We start from the raw sequence: 21,815 nt of genomic DNA, 5'->3' as shown, positions 1-21,815 counted from the left end.
AATTTTTATTTCGCAAAATTACGTAAACTCTACGCAGGATAACGGTAAACGAATATTTCGCAGACGGAGTCGCGGGCCTAAAACATGCAGTAGGTATGCTATTTAAATAAACTACACCACTCATCTTGCTACTCCGCTACTACACGTGCAAAAGTGTCAGGTCTGTGAGGCTTGTGTTGAGTAGTATAACCTTTATAATTTAATAATTTCACACATGAATTTCGAAAAACTCAGTGGTGTGAGCCCGGATTTGAACCCACGATCCTCTGCTTGAGAGGCCATAGGTCAAACCACTAGGCCACCACAGCTGAAACATAATAATAGGCTGAGTATAATGTGATAATGTCTAATTATCAGTCCAGTTTTCGTAAAATTATACCTCTATATTTTGATCCTAAAGTGTTTCGGGCAACCAGTGGATGCATTTGTCGAGTTGTCGTTAATTGTGGCGTTCTAAGTAGACGTCTTTCGGCTGATGATGATGATTGACCCTAAGGGCGTGTCGTGACCTCTAACATTGCTATCTAAAACCGAATTGTCGCTTTCATTAAAGCTGCCCGAAACTGCGCATTAAAACCCCATTTTATTGGTTCGATTGGTTAAACTCCCCCTTTAAGGGGTGTAGGAAAGGGATGTGACATTCAAGTTAAAAGATCGATTAATAATCGATAGTTCTGAATATCATAAAAATATAAAAATAGACTAAAAACTCGCGCATTGTTAGATACCGAATTAGCAATGCAATCTCTCTTAAGCAAAATGTACCTAAGCAGACTAACATAAAAATTAAGATTTTCCATCTCATCTTATTGACTGTGCTAGAAGAGCTAGATCATACCAAATCTCAAGTTGGACAATCGGATGTTACTCCTAGGATTTTTCGGTTAGATAAAGCCATTTGTATGGACACCTATTTTATGACAGTGTATTTTGATTGCGTTGTCATAGAAGTTTGATTTTTTCACTACCTCAAAGGGTAGCAGGCGCGACGCGTTCCTGAGAATAAAGGTCTTAATAGACAGACAGATGGACAATAAAGGATCCTATGAGGGTTCCGCTTTTTGTACATAGATTATACAAAGAAATCTGAAATCGATATTTATTTAAAAATAATCGATAATAACCGATCATTCACAACACTAGCGACGAGGGACCGAACCTCTCACTAATAACAGGCATCAGATGCAATTTAACTTGCACCCCAAAACATACTTTCACGAAACAAGAATACGATCTAAAACCATTTGTCACGCCAATCATAATTGCCTGCTTTTGACGTATCGAAAGGCAAATAACAATTTAGATTTATTACAGGATGTGGTTTGAAATGACAGCTCGTTACAGACTGTCAAGGAGTTTGTTTACTTTTGACAGAAACCTACCTACTAATTTTATAAATGCGATATAAATTCGCGTGTTATTCACGCGTTCATTCCGTATACTTTTCGTAGGCACATTTTTGTTGACATGAAAGAAGATTCAATACAGTTTCCAGGTTATACAGTAGAAGTAACCTACATACAAGACGTGTACAAAATAATCGAAAATGTCGACAAGTGATGTTTTTTACGACGTTAAATAGGTATTTTCTTTGTTTCCAAGTTTACAGTCCATTTATAAAAAAATGTGACCAAGAAAATGAGGCGGTTGCAAAGTTCGTATAATGACCTTTCACTCTAAACCAGCAGGGCGGACTTGGATGAAATTTGGTATGTAGATAGCTAGACGTGTGGAGTAACACAAAGGCTACTTTTTATCCCGACAGTCCCACGAGATCGGGACAAAATCGTGACATCTCAAACGCCAGGATTAGAGGCATGAAACTTGGCGCGGGTATCTTCAAACCTTAATGAAATCTACAACATATTTTTTGGAAATTCACATAGAAATTTAGTTAACAACTGCCGGATTTATTTGTACTGCAGTCGAGGGCATAAATCTCTATACGGCCATAGCGCTATAGGGTGTGGCCTGTAATACGAGCAAAAAATTAAAACAGATCGTCCTCGTTAAACTAAACAAGATTAGTTCAGCGACTCTTAAAAATAATGGAGTCTTTGAATTTTCCTTTTTTCATACAAATTAAATACTGCTATCAATGTACGCCATCCTAGAACACAACTGACGTCGCCTGTCACGCTACAAACGTCAAACATTTTGCTTTACATTGCTTCTTCGAATAAACTTAAAAAGTGTAATAAAAATTTAAAAACTATTTTTTTTAAAGTCACAGAACTAATGTTGTTGAATTTGACGAGTATGATCTATGTTTTATTTAATTATTTGCTCATATTACAGGCCACACCCGGTATATTATGTATACATCGAACTGTACGTATTTCAGTGGCGTGTATGTATAGATATTTTTGAGGCCATGGTAACGTTATATTATTTATTATAATATGAATATATGCCCTTAATTATACACTGTCTGTGTATCTATATTTTCATAATACGAGCAATACCTACATAGGATATAGGAAATTGAGGAATTCTCAAACAAAGTACTAATGCCTTCGTGGCTTCTTATTAAAATAGAGCTTAGCGTATTTGCAATTCACTGGTACTAGACTGCACTTTCACTGCACTAGATAGGTAAGCTGATAGGATTGTGCGCTAGGAATTCTAGATTTAGTTATTCAAGTACTAATTTGAAACGTGACCCGCACCGCTGAGAAGTTGTGAGTGATATTTCAAGGGAAACCATGTTTTATATAGAACGTCTAGAAATATTTAAATGTTAAGGTATTTAGAGCGTTTTAAAAGATTTTTTTTTCACTTAATAGTTTTACTAACTGGTTTCAGTTTTCGTGCATTCAGCGACAAATAGTTGCAACAGTGCTGCCATCTCATGAGTTTTTACAGTTCTAGCATTTCGCTTACCTAAAGGTAAGTTAGCTACGTCAGTGAAGGCAGCTGTTAGTTTCATTATTCACATTATAGATGGCGTTAGTAGTAATGCTCCTTCCTGCTCCTTCACCCGACAAACAGCGTATACTTCTCCACAGGGTATCGTTTCCACGAACGAAGCTACTCCATTTTTCAAAAAAGGAGGTTATCAATTCGATTTTTTTGGGTTTGTTTGTTGGTCATTATGAATCGATTAAAAAAAACTTGGTTGCAAAAGTGTCGTACATAGAAGTGTCGAACATTAACTGGCTGGCTATACCTATCTTCTACTATTTCACGCCGGTATTCGGTAGTCGTTTCTGGGAAATTGCATACGTTTTTATAATAAAATTCCAAAAAATATTATAAATGAAACAGATACAAAATTCAGATCTATTGTCAAGAAGACATTAATATCTAAGGCGTATTATAAAGTTAATGATTCTATCATGGACAGGGATATTTGGAAATAATTCCGATCCGCATTAGCGATCCCTTCAAATAGCGAACCTACTGTGTTAAAAATAAAGTTGTGTTAAATACTTGTGATGTATAGATATCATTTAATAATATTGTAAATCTGTTTAAAAAAAATATACCTCGTTGAGTTTCTTGCCGGATTCTTCTCAACAGAGGTTTTTCCGAACCGGTGGTAGATTTTTTTGACATTCATAAGTGCTTGTTATAGTCTAAATTGAATAAAGATATTTTGAATTTGACTTTGACTTAGAGTATTTAACGCGAGACTAAACAACCATATGACATTCGAACTACTTATATAGCCACCCTCGCTCTGCTCGGGTGGCTAAACATCTCGTGAACTTATGGCTTGTTTTAGTCCCTTTTTGAACAATCTACTATTATACGAGAGTGAGAGGGACAGTCCGACACGAACTTCGATTTTCGAATTTAGTAGTAGCCCCCCCTGTACAGTTGACCAAACTGAACCATGTGAGTACCACCGGTGGAACCTTTGCGATACTAATGTCACGTTGACATCCCATACTTTTGTCAAGGAAATCATAGTGCAATTGATTATTAACAGAGGCCGCCGCCGTACTGCCTAACGTTAGTAACGTTGGCCTAACGTTTCTGAAGCCCGCGATCGCAATCAATAAATGAAAGATTTCGCACACAAAAACTGTCATTTGAATGCGATCGCGAGCGTCAGAAACGTTAAGAAATACAGCCTCAGATTCCACATTCCAGGCTGGCCTGTCGTCTGTTGTACATGGAAAGGCGCCATCTTTGTACCAGTTTACTCGCGTTCTTGATAGATGTCGCTGTATCACTCAAAAAGTCGCTAACGTTAAGTCGTCGCGAAAAATGTATAAATACATCTTATAAATTATGTAACAATATTATATTGTTAAATATTACTTTTCTTAAATTTTTGCGACGCGGATTCCTTTTTAAGGAACCGGTACAGAACAGTCAGAATTACTATTAAATAAATATCGATTTCAGACTTCTTTGTATAATCTATGTACAAAAAGCGGAACCCTCATAGGATCCTTTATTGTCCGTCTGTCTGTCTATTAAGACCTTTATTCTCAGGAAGGCGTCGCGGTCTGCTACCCTTTGAGGTAGTGAAAAAATCAAACTTCTATGTCAACGCAATCAAAATACACTGTCATAAAATAGGTGTGCACATACAAATGGCTTTATCTAACCGAAAAACCTATGGGTAACGTCCGATTGTCCAACTTGAGATTTGGTATGATCTAGCTCTTATAGCACAGTCAATAAGATGAGATGGAAAATCTTAATTTTTATGTTAGTCTGCTTAGGTACATTTTGCTTAGGAGAGATTGCATTGCTAATTCGGAATCTAACAATGCGCGAGTTTTTAGTATATTTTTATATTTTTATGATATTCAGAACTATCGATTATTAATCGATCTTTTAACTTGAATGTCACATCCCTTTCCAACACCCCTTAAAGGGGGAGTTTAACCAATCGAACCAATAAAATGGGGTTTTAATGCGCAGTTTCGGCCAGCTTTAATGAAAGCGACATTTCGGTTTTAGATAGCAATGTTAGAGGTCACGACACGCCCTTAGGGTCAATGGTCAATGCGGCTGATGGAACGGGTGAAAAAAAATGGTTCGATGGTGTCTGCAAGTTATTGACCAAATTAAACAAATAGCGATTGTACGTTATAATTTATTATGATTACTTTAAATATTTCACATTACTATAACAGTCACTTATGATCAAATAATGGAATGAATTAAATAAATTATTTATTAGTAAAGAGAATAAAGCTAGAATGTGCCTTATATCAGCGCCATAAGGTTTAACTGCACAATACGAAATCATATTTATTGTAGAGTACCTAATATACTAACATCCTTAGCAACTACAAAATAACGTAAAAAATATTTTCACTTTGTTCATATTTAGACTAGAATACAATAAGTCAATAAGATATAAGTACACTAAATTAAATGCCTTATTGTAGCGCAAATACAATACCTACAGATATAATTAATAATTTTATTTTAGTTAATTATTTAAAAACGAACTTATCCGACAAAATACGATGGGTAAACATTATTCACTATTTTGTCATTAAAAACAAAATTAAATAATACATTTTCCACTTTATTATAATACTAGCTTAAGCCCGCGACTTCGTCTGCGCGGATCTTTATCGCGCATGGAGCCCTCTATGGAATAAAAGGTATCCTAGTTGATCCTTGGGTTTATACCTATATAAAATTTCACAAAAGTTCAGTGGTTTCGACGTGAAAGCGTAACCAACAGACAGACAGACAGACAGAGAGTTAGTCGCATTATAATATTAGTATGGACTAGCTTTTTCCCGCGGCGTCGCCCGCGTGGAATGAGGGCGATCGTTTTTTGTCTCACTAGATGGCGCACTGTTGCGTGAGGTTTTTAAGTGTGGCTTTCATAGTCTGTTATTACGGGCGTTAAAACAAGTTTAGATTAAAATCATATTTAAAACACCTTAAAACCGTACCATAAAAATATCCGGCAACCACAGTGTTGCTAAGTCCCGTTTTGTTCGGAAAAAACAGGACAAAGTTCCGAAAGACAAAACTGTCTCAAAGCACAGACATTCATTTAACGCATAACATAATTAATTTCAGGTTATGCAAAATATTCACAAAAAAAATCTTATTATAAATAAACCCGCGTAGCTCACCCAAACTATGAGTGACATTTCGGAGACCTCACGCTACACTAGCGCCTCTAGCGGCGAATTCATTCGCGATAGCCCTCATTCGGTTATCGCGCGCTGTTCCGTCTTTTTGGCATAGAGATAGTTTATGGGCCAGAGAGTGACATAGGCTACTTTTTATCCCGGAAAAATGCACAGTTCACGAGGGAACAGCGCGCGATAACCAAATTCCAGGCGGACGAAGTCGCGGGCAAAAGCTAGTCATTTACTAATTTGGTAGTCTTTTTAATTAAGTTTTCGTTTTTGATGATAACTGATAAGCAAGTAAATTAGGTATTTATTATAAAAATACAAGTGTAAAGTCAATGGATGGCAAGAAGTTGGACACATAATAATTATAATCATCATCATCCCAGCCTATATTTGTCCCACTGCTGGGCACAGGCATCCTCTCACAATGAGAGGGCTTAAATAAATAATAATTAACTCACACTCATAGTTTAAGTCACACCTTCTTCCTGACATTTAATTATTTTACGATTACTATCATTCATTTAGTGACCCCACAGCGACCAAAAGCAGGGCGACCAAATATAATGTTTGACCGCTATGTGTGTCTGTCTGTGACACCGTAGCTCTTAAACGGGTGAACCGATTTGGATGCGTTTTTTTTATTTGACAAGCAGGTTTCTAGCGATGGTTATAGCATTTAAGACATGATAAAGTACATACTTTATTTACACATTCTATTTCTATATTTTTACTGTTGATTATTGTTATTATTATTTTAATATCATCTAACAGTGCTTGCACTGTTGTGTTTCGGCGTGGAGATTTAAGCCGGTTAAATTACTGGCACTTGAGGTATCCCATCTTAGGCCTTTAGGTTGGCAACGCATCTGCAGTCCCCCTGGTGTTGCAGGTGTCTATGGGCGGTGGTGATCTCTTACCATCAGGAGACCCACTTGCTCGTTTGCCATCCAATCGAATAAAAAAAAAAAAAAAAGAAAAGACATGTTTTATCAACATTGGTTCAGCCGTTTTTGAGATATTGAACTTGTGAAGTGACAATGCCGGGGGTTTTCCAACTATTTGTTTCTTCTTATAAGTACCAGAAATGTGTTTTTAAATTTTATAGTGCATTTTTTCAGAAGGTAATATTATATCTAATATCTCTATTTACCTATAATAGAAGAATGTTAAATGCATTTATTTTGAACCTTTTTCATTTAAATAAATATAGGCCCAGTAATTTAGGAGTCAGTCGCAGTCAGCGTACATTTTAAAATATATATATCACGGGACAATTCACACCAATTGACCTAGTCCCAAAGTAAGCTTAGCAAAGCTTGTGTTATGGGTACTGAGCAACGGATAAATATAATTATATAGATAGGTACATACTTAAATACATATTAAACATCCAAGACCCGAGAACAAACATTCGTATTTTTCATACAAATATCTGCCCCGACACGGGAATCGACCCCGGGACCTCAAGCTTCGTAGTCAGGTTCTCCAACCACTAGGCCATCTGGTCGTCATGTTTGCGTGCAGTTTGACTGCAATGGAACGGTAGTCGGCAGTAACGTTGCAGTCAGAATGCGGCCCGTCTGTGTCATTGTCACTTATGGCACCACAGGCGGCGAGTGTTTGGCATTAGTAGGTATTGTTTTGTTAACCAAGGTGTAGGGCAGTTCTGCAGAAAGCCGTTACATGACATACTTGAAGGCAGAACACAGGGCCACCCACATTGTACTGGAATGTACTGGCGTGGCGAACCGTATTTCGCTGAGGGCCAGCACAAGCGAACTGCAGTCCAACTGCAATGTTACTGCACCTGCCGACTGCCCATACATTTCAATTGCAGGTAGCATGCAGTTTGCATGTATTTATGCCGACTGTAATAATAATATAATAATAATTAATATCATGGGACACTTGACACCAATTGACCTAGTCCCAAACTAAGCAAAGCTTGTACTATGGACACTAGGCAACGGATAAACATACTTATATAGATAAATACATACTTAAATACATATTAAACATCCAAGACCCGAGAACAAACATTCGTATTATTCATACAAATATCTGCCCCGGCCAGGATTCGAACCCGGGACCTTAAGCTTCGTAGTCAGGTTCTCTAACCACTCGGCCATCCGGTCGTCTAAATGTCCGGTCGTCTATGGAACTGCAGAGTATTTATTGTTTACCAAGGTGTATGGCAGTTCTCTCCAGCTGCACTGGTCCCGGGAGCCGCCGTTGCAGAGGAAGCTGATGGCGGCGCCGGCGCAGCGCGCCAGCCGCCCGTCCGCGCAGCGCAGGAACAAACGCGGCGCGTGTATCTCGTTCCGCGCCATACTGAGCAAGAGAGAGAGAGATAACTTTTGTTACTTTTACTTTTGTTTAGTGGTAGGACCTTGTGCAAGGTCCGCCCGGATTGCTACCACCATCTTGCTCGCTAATCCTGCCGTGAAGCAGCAGTGCTTGCACTGTTGTGTTTCGGCGTGGAGAGTAAGACAGCCGGTGAAATAACTGGCACTTGAGGTATCCCATCTTAGGCCTCTAGGTTGGCAACGCATCTGCAATCCCCCTGGTGTTGCAGGTGTCTATAGGCGGTAGTGATCTCTTACCATCAGGAGACCCACTTGCTCGTTTTCCATACAGTTGAATACAAAAAATAAAAAAAATGTTACCACGGCCTTACTCCGCCGGAGTAAGAGGCTGTGGTACACATTTTTGAAGGGTTAGATAAATCCATACTTTCGCACTTAACCATACCTAATTATATTTTGGCCAAAATCGTCCAAAGTCGTATATAAAATAACTTCACAGTTATTATTAAAGGCAAAATAATTGTAAAAATCACATACTTGACCAGTGACACTAACATGTCACAAAAAAACATTTTTTTTTTTTTTACATTTTTAGCTAAGCTAGGCGTGTGAATTAAAACACTTTAGTTAGGGCATTAAAAAAAAAGGTCTTAATTTAAGGACTTAAGGAAAAAGCAATTAGGAAAATCTGCTAATGGAAAAATCATGTAAGGAATAAATACTACGTCTGGTGTAAATCAAGAATAGGAAAATATGCAACTGGAAATTTAGCTACTAGGAAAAGATGGTTGTGGGGAAATGATCTAACCAGTCTTTTAGCGTGAAGGAACCAACATACATACATTCTCACAAACTTTCACATTTTAACCTTTTCGCCGGCACGTCAAATACAAAAGACATCATACGCCAGTCTACAATGCAATGTCTGAAATTGGACCTTAACACAATTTACCAAGGGTTGCTTTTGCATTGAAGTAATCGTCGTTTATGCCGGTCTTTGGCGCGGAACCGGCAGTGCGTATATTTGAGTTGTTGCCCTGGAAGAGGTTAATATTTAGTGGGCTGATATGATGATGAATATTAGAGTGTTTGTTATTACCCTCCGCCAGGGACAGCTTGATGGTATCTTGCATGCACCGGCATCCATAGATAGGCCTTGTCGTCTGTCACCTCTCCGATGATGTATACACTGCTGGAGGTAGACTGTTCAGCCGGAAGCTCCGTGTTGATACGAGTCTTCGGTATTACGTTCAGCTGGAAACAAAGAGTGATATTTCTTACACTTGGTTTAAAGATTAGTGATGCTAACTGGTTACTGACTTTTTGGACTTTTATGCCCCACAGACACACACAGGCTATAACAAGCAGTTATGAATGTAAAAAATCTACTACCGGTTCAGAAAAACCTCTGTTGAGAAGAACTTGGCAAGAAACTCAACATGGTACATTATTATTATCATCATCCCAGCCTATCTACGTCCCATTGCTGGCCACAGGTCTCCTCTCAGAATGCGAGGGCTTGGGCAGTAGTTCCCACGCAGGCCCAGTGCGGTTTGGGAACTTTACACACACCATTGAATTGCTTCCAACAACAATAACATTGATGATTATGATGATGTGATCCTGTTATCCCTCACTAGGGACATAGGGCTTGTAGAAGAGTTTTCCGTTTTGCTCAATCTTGTGCTGCTTCAAAAGAAGAAATCCGGCAAGAAACTCAAAGAGGTATATATTTTTTTTAAACAGATTTAATTCTTCCAGCTCTTCCCAGCCGAGACCAATTGAGCCAGCCTCCTTCTCAACTGATCACCTCCATATGGTCCCTCTTCTGCCAGTAGATTGCCAATGGAGACTCTGCTTGGGCAGGTGATTATTCGACTCTTCTGAGCTGAGACTTCAGATGTTGGATTCCCATGATCTAGTTAGTATAACGCCTTTAGGGGCTGTTTCACCATCCATTGATTAGTGTTAACTGGTGGTTAAGTGTGATGCCATCTCTACCTATTTGTTTAATTTGAATAGACGGAGACCACATCACATTTAACCGTCAGTTAGCGCTAAGCAATGGATGGTGAAACAGCCCCTTAATGTGTAATGCCATGGAGGTGCAGGTTCAGCAAGCACATTGCTAAAAACAAAAGATAAAATTTCCTACATAGTTTTGTTTCATTACCTTTCCTGCTCTCCTCAAATCCCCCAGTTCATCAGGGTTAGCATATACTCCTGGAGGCAGCGTTTGGTCCAGCCCTATGATGCAGTCCCGCAGAGGCCAAGAGTCCCGGTTTGCATCGCTATTGAAGACAATGCCATAGGTTATGTTCCTGTAATAAGAAATTGACGCAGCTTTGAAATGATAATGCAGTGCATTGGATTGTTTGTGAAATAAATAGAACAGTTTTTTAGTAAAATACTATTGCCTTTACAAAGGCTGTACGAGCTAGTAAGCACAACACAAGAGTTGCAAACAAAACATGATTAAAATTGATTATTCTACTTCCTACTATACTTAATATTATAAATGTGAAAGTTTGTGAAGATGTTGGATATTTAAATGTTTGTTACTCAATCACGTCCAAACCTCTGAACCGATTTTGATGAAATTCGGTATACCTACTTACAGATAGTTTGAGTCTGCTGTCAGATGTCATTGGCAGTAATGGTTGCTAACCTAAAGCGACCGGTTGTCATTGCTCGGGAAGGATATAGGATAGTTTTTATCCCGGAAAATTGCAGTTCCCCCGGGATAGCGATAAAAAATACTACGCGGACTGTCGCAGACGGAGTCGCGAACGGCTATAGGTATTCTATAAGTGTGCACCGGAAATATTGTAACACTGTTTTCACCTATGGAATCCTTCATTACGGAGGGTTTGTTTGACTTTAATATCAAAACTACACGAGTTTGAATGCGAAATTACAAAGAGACATGATAGCACGGGCACGACATTTTTCAATCTCTTCAACATGGCTTCAGATGCGGAAATAGTAGAACTTTAAATGTTTTTTATTACTCCTAAGATTAAGGCAATTTCTAAAGATGCTTTTTTAATTTATATTAGTGTTAAAACTAAAAAAAATATATATATATTTGCATGTAAACAAGAAATTGAGGTTAGGGCGATTAGTTTGTTTTCATTTGACAATTGATTGACGTTTTAAAAATGTTGCTAGCTTAACATACTTAGATCGTAAAAAGCGTCCAATTTTAAATATAAATAACTTAATGAATTAATATAGGTTTAAACTAAACATTAATTAATTATTATAAAAATTATACTTACAATTTTTTTTGACAACTAGTAGATTTTTTCTTGAAGTTACTGAATTTGTACATTTAGTCAGGGCTATTTAACCAGCTTCTGCAGGGCTACTACGAAATTCGAAAATCGAAGTTCGTATCGTACCATCCCTCTCAAGATGCGATACGAACTTCGATTTTCGAATTTCGTAGTAGTTCTACTGGTCATGTTAACGCCTTCCTTTATTCATAGCAAATTCATAGTGAAAATTATATGACGAGAGAATCCTTGCACAACAAAATGTTGTAGGCGTATGTATTTTATGCAGAAATCCGAAATGAACTTACTAATTAATGCACGTTATAATAAAAAGCAATATTTAAAAAACTAATCCGTTTGAACAGTAACTCAATATAAATAAATAAAGTTTTCGGTGTCGCCATACGCGATTCGTACGACGACCATCTCTTGGCAATGTAATATGGGCTAAGTATTATGACTGACTACCAATAGTACCACATATGATCACGTATTGGTGTACATTAAGCATTTATTAAAATATTTTTTTTAGGTGCCTTAGTTTGGAGACAAAAATTCTTTAAATGTCTTATCAGATTCTTAAAAAAGCTCTGGAAACCAGTTGTAGTAAAAAAGCGTAAATTACTTAAAAAATATACCTACCTCAAAGTAAATTCGGAATAATTAAGCCAGTGGTACGATTATTGTATTCCTTAAAAAAGTTTCTCACAATTTTTTAATTAATTATTCACAAATATACACACGCATTTAACCAGTCTTTAAAATGTATAAAAGAATGTCACATAATTTTGAAAAAAGTTTGCGGTGAAAGATCTTTGTTGAGATCTTCATAGACTTGTTCAAATACTGGAAGAAATATTCTGGAAAAATACCTACCTTGAATTTTAGTTCAAAATTTTTTTCCTCCAAAGTGATGGTTTCTGTGAGAAGCTTACTATTTAGTTGACACTTGTATCGTGCGTGGGGTCAGTTTGGTCCGTTTGTAAATAATTCTTTTCAAAAATGTCCGTAAAAGTTGACATTATTCTTTACATATCAGAAGGTGAAGTGCATAGTTTATGGTCAGCGAAAAATTAAAAAGTTAAAAAGATTGCAGGTGCGCTAGCTCGACAATAATGAATTAGCGCGCCTGCAATCAGTCACATTTTTTTTTAAGTTAAAAAGGCCATGGAAATGTTGGTACAAGTCGTATATAGCCAAGTCTAATGGCCGGACCTGGCCGGTATCAGATATTTTGTTGGAACTCCGGACTTTTTCTATTGGGTCTGAAATAGCTTGTGGTGTTTTCGGTGGAAAAATACACCTGCAGTTTATTTTTAATGAAAAAAGAAAAATATTGGAATAAAATTGAATTTTATAATATATTTTGAGAAAAAGTTTTTTCTATTTCAGAATTATTCACCATTTTTGAGAAAAACTTTATATTAGTCTCGGCTGGAATAGCAATTGCTGGCTTCGTTTTAGTTAAACGGACTCGCAAGCTCGTCCGTTTAATACTCATACTCAGCCAGCAATTGCCTACTTCCAGGCCACGACAATAATCTACTATTAAAAGCTTAAAATATTTGTTAGAAACTCTTCCATAAAACAGTAACATACTTAGTTATTGTAGTTGAGTCTAACATATGGTAGCATGGTGAATGGTTGTGGTGCTCTAAAGTTGAGCTCTGTTTGAGTGTAGTGTAGTGAAGATGAAGATTATATCTATCTATCTATTTAGTGTGGTGGTGGTGGTAGAATGGGTTTGCGTGATTTTTGTGTTCTTACAGTGTGGAGGTGGAAGAACTGCATGAACACTCATTTCTTGCATAAACGTAGGCTATCATAAGGTCGCGGGTGAGCAAAGTAATTGTTTCAGTTAATTGATAAGTACCTCCGCAAAAGTAACGCCTGATTCATTAAATTAAACAGAGTTGTAACAATAAACATTTATGCAATTTTAATTACACATTACTTTATGTTCATATAGAGACTGTATCCTGTAGACAAACTGTGAAGACAGTATTTTTGAAAAAGAATGCCAATTAAATTATTTCAATTCAATTTCAATACTTTGACGTTTGTGTTATGATTGGGTTAAGTTTATAACTAAATGAGCTGATAGCAAAAAATAATAATCTATCTCTGTAAAAGGGAAAATCTAATCTTATCTACTCTAATCTACTGGTTACTATCGCGATGAACTTGCATAGTTGACTTAATGCTACAAAATTTATACCTTTACATCATTTACATCTCATTGCGGGCTGGGCTTAGGGGTTATACTTTAAAGAGTACCAAACATCGCAATGAATCATTACAATATGTATCGAAACGTGCTTACTACGTCAATGCCTTCCTAATGGTACCAAAGTTTAATCGAGTTCGATTACCTAGTCGAACTTTCAATTAGATAGGTAGGTAGATTATCCGTATATATTTGCGCTCGAATTTAGATATCTAAGTTTTTCTAGGGTTTTACTATAGTTTGGTAAAATATTGTATAGAATAGAATAGCATTAAAATAGTAGCTATGAAAGAATAATGTAACTGACTGACAGACAAAAACAGAGCCCGGAACTAGGGAATTTAGCAGTCATATATCAAGATAATGTATATTGCTGCTAAATTTCAATCCTAAACATGGAAAAATATTAATTTTTAGCAGGATTTTTCAAGGAAATTGGTAGCATAATTTTAAATTATTTGTTGCCATAGGGGAAAAGCCATGGGAATTCTTTTATAGGACTACTAGATGGCGCTAGGTCGCTGCAATAATAAATACAGATGGCCAGAGGGCCTACTTCGAAAATCGAAAATCAAAGTTCGTATCGTATGTACCATCCCTCTCTCCCTCTTATTAAATAGTATAAGTGTCAGAGGGACGGAACGACACGAACTTCGATTTTCGAATTTCGGAGTAGCCCCGCAGGTAAGGTAAGGTAAGAATGGGTCCTCGGCTTAAATATAAAATGTCTATACTTCTTACTAGTTCTGTGGCACGGGGGTTCACAAATTTCACTATCCACTAGCTCAACTAGGCAGGCCCTGCAGGGCTACTACGAAACTCGAAACTCGAAGTTCGGATCGTACCGTCCCTCTCACTCTCGTATTAAATAGTATAAGTGTCAGAGGGACCGCACCACACGAACTTCGAGTTTCGAGTTTCGTAGTAGCCCTGCTGGGCCATACTACGAAGTGCGAAATTCGAACTTCGTATCTTCCCGTCCTACTGACGCTAATATTATTTATAACGAGAGTGAGAGGGACGGTATGATACGAATTTCGATTTTCGAATTTCGTAGTAGCCCCCGAGCTTCCACTGCGCCTGCAGGCGGCAATTTCGGTTGCCGTTAGTCGGACACAGTGCGACACACACGCATACGCATTGTCAAGTGCGTATACGTAATTGTGCCCACATAGTATCAGCGCGTATTTCATTGCAGTGTCTGCTCGTTAGCTCAAGCCTGTCTACAGTTGGTTCATCTATGGAGGTGGTTACGGATTGAGCTAGGGTAACTATATTTCATAGTTTAAACACAGAACTGAGCATGTAAAATCTCCGATTATGTAAATAAAGCAAGTAGAAATTTAAGTTAAAATACTTAACAGTCAAACTTACGTACGAGCTAATTCCAGCTTGAAATTTAACAGCTGGCCCTTTATTATCTAACGTACTTGAAATCCAAATCGATTTATCACTTTTTTTACACGGTATAGGGTAAGCGTACCAGTGAATGAATAAAACGCACATTTTTTGAAATAATAAGAATTTTGTACGTTTCTACCACACCTCGTATTTTTTTTCGATTAGCACCTTTCGTTAGGTTTTGGTCAATTTGCTTCGAGTCCTAAGCTACAGTTTTGAAATGGCAACGGAGTAAAGTACACGTTACGGTTACTCTTATTTTTGTACTATAATTGTTTTAGGACATGGAAACGACCAAATGAATAACCTATTGAATGTAGTTGTGTTAATGTAACTTCGGTTTTGTATCTTTATAATATAACAAAACATGATTGATAAATTTTCAAAGTTGTTCATTGGTTCCATTTGTTGATTGATTTTCCATTTTTGCCATTAGTGCTACATCTTAAAATTGTGCAGTAATTCTGTTAAAAAATGATGATGGTAGCCGACTAGAGTAGTTGGTTTTGCTATAAAAAAGTAATATTTTAAATAAACTAAACGGTGCTAACTGTCTAAAATTAACTTCAAAGTCGAGAATTTCCGTAAGGGTTCATTCACTAGTGCAGTTACCCTAGGATGAGAATATAAGCAGATGGTGAATGCGATCGTGAGAGCTCACTTTTTCAGGGTCTATTACGTAACGTATCTAACACTTGCGATCACAATCAAATGCCACTTTTTGCGTACAAAAAACTGTCATTTGATTGTGATCGCGAGCGTCAGAAACTTTAGACAATACGACCTCTGGTTTACCATTGGTTATCGTTACAAATTATCATTTTTTTTATCCCAAGGAGTTTCTCCCATATCAAAGTAGGTTAGTAACAAGTTTGACTTAACGTACAAATAAGAAAGCACAATTAAGGAAAAATAAAATTATTTTTCGCAAAATCTGACTAACGGATACCTAGCAGGAATAAGTTCAATTTTTATCTTGGGCAAAATCAGACTTAGGTACTGCCAATATCTATTGCACGGCAGAGTTGTGGTGGGTGGGGTGTTATTGGGATTTATATAGTAACTTGGTGCAACGCACACAAAGACAATTCACAATATTGAATACGACAAGTACCTGCACCGTATCAAATCGATTTGGATAAAACGTTTTTGGAAGTGCTCAAAAATGCAACGGCCGTAGAACAGTCTCAAGGCACCGCTAGTTGGTCACCCTTGTGCAGGTACGGCTACCTCAGTCACTGACAAGCCACCGGTCTGTCAACTCGTGCACTGTGCTTATAACGTTCCCAACCGTGTTTGTAATTACGTGATAAACCCCATCTAACGAAAAAGGTGAGTCTCATTTTATTTAATAAACTCGCGGTTTAAGAGCTGGCAACATTTTTCTTTTTTTTTCGAAAATGGACGCGTGTAATGACGAAAGAGTTGAAGTTTATAAGTTTTATTTATCTCCCGTTGTATTTACTGTTATAAATCCATGTCTGACCAAGTTTTTCAAAGGTTCTAAATTGCACCTGTCTTTAATTTTAGGCGTTAACATATTACAATTGGCAAACGAACGTTAAATTGAATAACTTAATTCAAGGTGAAATGCGAATGGGTTCTATCTAAGTAGCGCTTAAAACTACATTCTAATTGATTAAGTACGTTTTTTAAGTCGACTTAATTAACACCAGAAATACCCGGATTTATTGTTTATTTATTGAAGTAAAAAGTAGCCTATATGTTATTTATTTCAGTTAAAGTTCAACTATCTAAATACCAAATTTCATCCAAACCCGTCCAACCCTTTTAGTGTGAAGGTGAAGGAGTATTTTAACAAATAAGAATTTCTGCGGGAATTCCCAAAATTTACTTTATTTCATAACTCTAAACCCAGCGGTTGATATTCTGTGATTTTATCGCGATCCCGCGGGAATATCGGGATAAAAAGTAGCCCATGTGTTATTCCAGATGTTAAACTATCACATACCAAATTTCACCTTAATTCGCCCAGCCGTTAGGTATAGCGTGAAGGAATAACAAATATATACACACACACACACACACATACTCACAAGCTTCCGCATTTGTAGTATATTTAGGATAAGTAGGATATAATTATATTATTTCTGGCTGATTTGAATTAGTCTGTGAATAGGTATACCTAACAGGATAATAATGAAGATGAAGGGGGGGATGTAATAATGAAGGGGTTCATGCACTCAATATAAGTTCTCAATGGGTCATAGTTTATCCAAAAGTCCTGAAGATAAGATAGGATCCACTTTACTCATTCAGTAGCTAGAAATGGGGACAGACACAGGTTCAAGGATCCATTATAAATATCCTTTATACGTTTACTTTTATGTGCTTTTATTGTTAGCTTCTGCCACTGACTTTGCCCGCGTAATTTTTTTTTTTATAAAATAGCCCGTGTATTATTGTAGTGTACGAGTACAAGCTATCTCCAAGCTATATAATTCACAACCTTTCGTATTTTTAACCCCCGACTCAAAAGGGGTGTTTTAAGTTTGACGCCAAAGTCGATCAATGCCACAGACAGGGCCATGACAGGGCATTATAGCTCTAGCACGTAAAAGAGAGTAGGAGTAGGTCCTACTCAGCTTGTGGAGGTTTTAGATAGATTTATGCAGGATTCTTGTTTCGTCGGATTCTTGCTTGTTTTGTTGTTGCACAAACAAGAGGATAGTCATTTGACTTCAATTGCCTAGAAATTGGTTAGATTCATATTTTTAAGGAAATAGCATAATTTTCTAGGAAAAATACCACCTATCTCAATAATATATAAGCTTAGATGAAATTCGGTATACACCTAGTTTAAGTCCCGGGGAAGGACATACTCAATAGGGTATTTTTTATCCCGGATAATGAGGGTTTTCACAGAGAGGAAATATCGCTAGATGGCGTTAGTATCGTGAGCTCCGTTTGACGTTTGCTCGTGCGTGATTGGTTAAATAACTAAATGTATAATATCCAAATCCAAAAGATTAAAGCTAAGTAATTATGTATATAATTTTGTCAATGACAGAGAGTTAAATACCCTTCGATGAATCATTTTCATTCAAAAGTGATAAGCGGGAAGCAACAATTTTCCGCTTCGATTCAATTAATAAACTTCAGTCTTCCTTGAATCATTAAAGTAAATATTTCGAATTTACCGAGAGTTTTTCAATGTGTCATACCTAACCTAATAATGAGTCAGTCTACACTCAACTTTGCATGGGTCTCATAACTGAATTAAAAGAAAACTATTTTGAGAAAAAATGTTCTCATTAATGTTGGAAAAATCGACCGGGAAGACCATCGTTATATGCGTTGATGCGATAATATATTAAATAAAAAAGTGGCATTACTTCCCGGACATGTCCGGGAAGTGTTAATATTGTGCAGGTTTTTTTACTTTTAATTTCATCCAAGACCGAAAATTCACCAAACAGCCAGCCAATATTCCAATAGTCACGAACAAAAACCGATATTTAAAAAAACTTTGTTTTCTGCGTTTAGCTAATGCCAATAATGATGTGTCCAAATCATTAAAAAAGAAAAAAAAAGGTATAATTAGACTATGATAATGTATGTTTTTTTAATGTTGTGCGTTTAGGAATTGCCACTTTGACTAAAAGTAAAAACGTATAATATTTATATTTACTTATCCTATAAGTTTTTTTTTATTTATTTTGGTTACTATATTGTACCCATGTGGAACCAAATTATATGATTCGGACCCAAATCTTTAATATCGAAATGAGGGCTATCGCGAATGAATTCGCCGCTAGAGGCGCTAGTGTAGCGTGAGGTCTCCGAAATGTCAAATCTCATAGTTTTTGGGTGAGCTACGCGGGTTTATTTATAATTAGATTTTTTTTGTGAATATTTTGCACTACCTGAAATTAATTATGGCAATTATGCGTTACGGGGCAATGAATGTCAGTGTTTTGAGACAGTTATGTCTTTTGGAAACTTTTGTCCTCCCTTTTTTTCCGAACAAAACGGGACTAAGCAACACTGTGGTTGCTGGATATTTTTATGGTACGGTTTTATGGTGTTTTAAATATGATTTTAATCTAAATTTTGTTTTAACGCCCGTAATAACAGACTCTGAAAGCCACACTTAAAAACCTCACGCAACAGTGCGCCATCTAGTGAGACAAAAAACGATAGCCCTCATTGAGGCGAAATTATCGAATTCGAAATTAAACATATTGTGTCGAATAAAACAAATGTTTTCGTTTTATTTCCTCGCATATTTGGAGAAAAACAGTATACAGGCCTCGGCAGGAATGCATTTCCCGCCCTCTGCAGTAATATACTAAGTACTTATTTTTCTTATTTTTTTATATTATCATGCGATCAGTCGGGGGACTATGAGCAGATGAGTTGCGTGATCGATGGCGTGTAGAGTTGAATCTTCATATACTAAAAAAAAAACATTCCACAAAAAGACATTCAAATATATTTTCTTAGGAGTGGTATTTTTTTTTAAATAAGCACAGAATAGATAATAAAATTAGTATTAAAACATTAGTAGACACCTGTAGACACATTCGCAAATAACATATTATTATATTATATTTATTTTATTAATTAAAAATAGGGCAGGACATGTCTGCCGGATGCATCCGGATCGTTGGGCAAAATCACCACTGATTGGGTTCCAAGCGACGGGCACCGGAGCAGAGGTAGGCCTAAAAGAAGGTGGCGGGACGATTTGGAGCGATTCCAGCCGGACTGGCAACATTTTGCCGAAGCCAGAGACGAGTGGAAGGAGAAAGGGGAGGCTTTTGCCCAGCAGTGGGTGGGACACTATATAGGCTATTAAAAAAATAATAATTAAAAAGACTGAAACAAATTAGCGCATACTGCCAATATTTAAAACAAACGATACAACCTTCTTCACGCTTCTGTAATTTACCAAGCATGCCAAGGAATGTGTAAAGTAAATATTAATTTTATTAACACAATTGCATTCCGAATTAGTGAACAACTAGCGTTAAACTCAAGATACTAAGGACGATTTTACAATAATTGTGTTAAGATAGTTACATTCGCTTAATAAATCAATTTGTAACAATTTACGTGAGTCATTTTATATTTTAGCAATTGTGCAAGTAATATTACCATATTATCATATTGTTTTATCTTGTGTTGTGTTTTTAATTATGTGTCTATTCATTTAAATAAAACGATTTATTACAAAAAAAACTAATATTACCTAATTTATATGACAGTAAAATAGGTACCTAGGAGTCCGGCTGGGAGTTCTTTTTAACCCCCGACGTAAAAAAAATGGGTAAATTTGTTGCCACTGTCTGTCTGTCTGTGGCATCTTAGCTGTCAAATAGATGCACCGATTTCAATGCGTTTTTTTCCGTGAAAATAAGTCTCCTAACGGTGTTTCTTGGTATATTGAACTTCAAAATGACGATGTTTTTGAACGATTCACGATTATATATTTGACTAGCTTTTGCCCTTGGCTTCGTCCGCGTGGAATTCGGTTATCGCGCGTGGTTCCCTCGGGAACTGCATTTTTCCGGGATAAAAAAAAGCATGTGTCAGTTTCTGACCCATAAACTATCTCTATGCTAAAAATCAAAATCAAGACGGACAAACATACAAACACACAAACATACAGGCACCTATCGCATTTATAATATTAGTATGGATTACATTACATCTCGTTATTCGTTAAACATTAGGTAGCCTTTTATTAACCCCCGACGCAAAAAGAGGGGTGTTATGAGTTTGACCGTGGTTTGACCGCTATGTGTGTCTGTGTGTCTGTCTGTGGCACCGTAGCTCTTAAACGGGTGAACCGATTTGTATGTGTTTTTTTTTATTTGAAAGCATATAGTTTCTAGCGATGGTTTTTAGACATGTTTTATCAAAATCGGTTTAGCCGTATTTGAGATATTAAACTTTGAAGTGATAATGTCGGGGATTTTCCAACTTTTTATTCATCATCATCTCAGCCTATATATATGTCCCACTGCTGGGCACAGGCCTCCTCTCAGAACAAGAGGGCTTGGGCCATAGTTCCCACGCGGGCCCAGTGCGGATTGGGAACTTCACACGCACCATTGAATTGCTTCGCAGGTTTGTGCAGGTTTCCTCACGATGTTTTTCCTTCACCGCAAAGCTCGTGGTAAACTTCAAATGTAATTCCGCACATGAATTTCGAAAAACTCAGAGGTGCGAGCCGGGGTTTGAACCCACGACCCTCTTCTTGAGAGGCGATAGGTCAAACCACTAGGCCACCACGGCTTTTAAACTTTTTATTGGTTTGGTAATTATTCACAATCACAAGGCGGTATGGTAAGCAATGTAGAAGTTAAAATTACTGAGCTATGTCGCTCTATTACGTGATTAGATTCCGTAATCGTCAAGCCCCTGAGACATACGATAATGCAAAGTGGATTATGAGTAAGTATTTAAACATTGTGTAAGCTCTCGTTCTGTCTTTTAAACTCGGTCGTACGACAAAGCGAGAGAACAAGACAGGTATGCAACGAAAGTTGTCCCAACTTGTCCA

At 37.1% G+C, this 21,815-nt stretch overlaps 2 protein-coding genes across 4 annotated transcripts in view; one reads left to right on the top strand and one right to left on the bottom strand.

Moving 5' to 3' along the window:
- Nucleotides 1–8,209: 8,209 nt before the first annotated feature.
- Nucleotides 8,210–11,532, bottom strand: LOC141437462 (phosphatidylinositol-glycan biosynthesis class X protein-like). 2 transcript variants are annotated; one of them, XM_074100853.1, is made up of 4 exons: nt 11,222–11,532; nt 10,551–10,698; nt 9,477–9,631; nt 8,210–8,402 (listed from the first exon to the last, which is right to left on the bottom strand). In XM_074100853.1, the coding sequence occupies exons 1-4, from the start codon at nt 11,341–11,343 to the stop codon at nt 8,225–8,227; spliced, it is 603 nt and encodes a 200-aa protein (XP_073956954.1). In that variant the 5' UTR covers nt 11,344–11,532; the 3' UTR covers nt 8,210–8,224. The 2 variants fall into 2 exon arrangements, with proteins under 2 accessions (XP_073956954.1, XP_073956956.1); XM_074100855.1 differs by lacking the exon at nt 11,222–11,532 and adding an exon at nt 11,046–11,215.
- A 3,507-nt stretch (nt 11,533–15,039) lies between these two features.
- The window catches only part of LOC141437461 (protein yellow-like), a 49,893-nt gene continuing 43,117 nt past the window's right edge, over nt 15,040–21,815 (top strand). The window contains exon 1 of one of the 2 annotated variants that reach the window (XM_074100852.1): nt 15,040–15,149. The gene's annotated coding sequence lies outside the window, so the exon portion shown is untranslated. Of the gene's footprint in view, nt 15,150–16,477; nt 16,616–21,815 lie in introns of those variants that run through there. The other variant, XM_074100851.1, reaches the window with a different exon arrangement.

Source organism: Choristoneura fumiferana, chromosome 17 (assembly GCF_025370935.1).
Source record: "Choristoneura fumiferana chromosome 17, NRCan_CFum_1, whole genome shotgun sequence".
NCBI lineage: Eukaryota > Metazoa > Arthropoda > Insecta > Lepidoptera > Tortricidae > Choristoneura > Choristoneura fumiferana.
Note: the sequence above shows the minus strand (reverse complement) of the source record. Positions and strands in the feature narration are given on the sequence as shown.

Bases quoted from the DNA above. Each gene is read 5' to 3' on its own strand.
- LOC141437462 (XM_074100853.1), bottom strand. From the start codon at position 11,343: ATGTTGAAGAGATTGAAAAATGTCGTGCCCGTGCTATCATGTCTCTTT. The intron at 10,699-11,221 runs GTGAAAACAGTG...TTCTTATTACAG, and splicing joins CGTAATGAAGGATTCCATAG to GAACATAACCTATGGCATTG. The intron at 8,403-9,476 runs GTAATAACAAAC...TCTCTTGCTCAG, and splicing joins CAAGCTGTCCCTGGCGGAGG to TATGGCGCGGAACGAGATAC.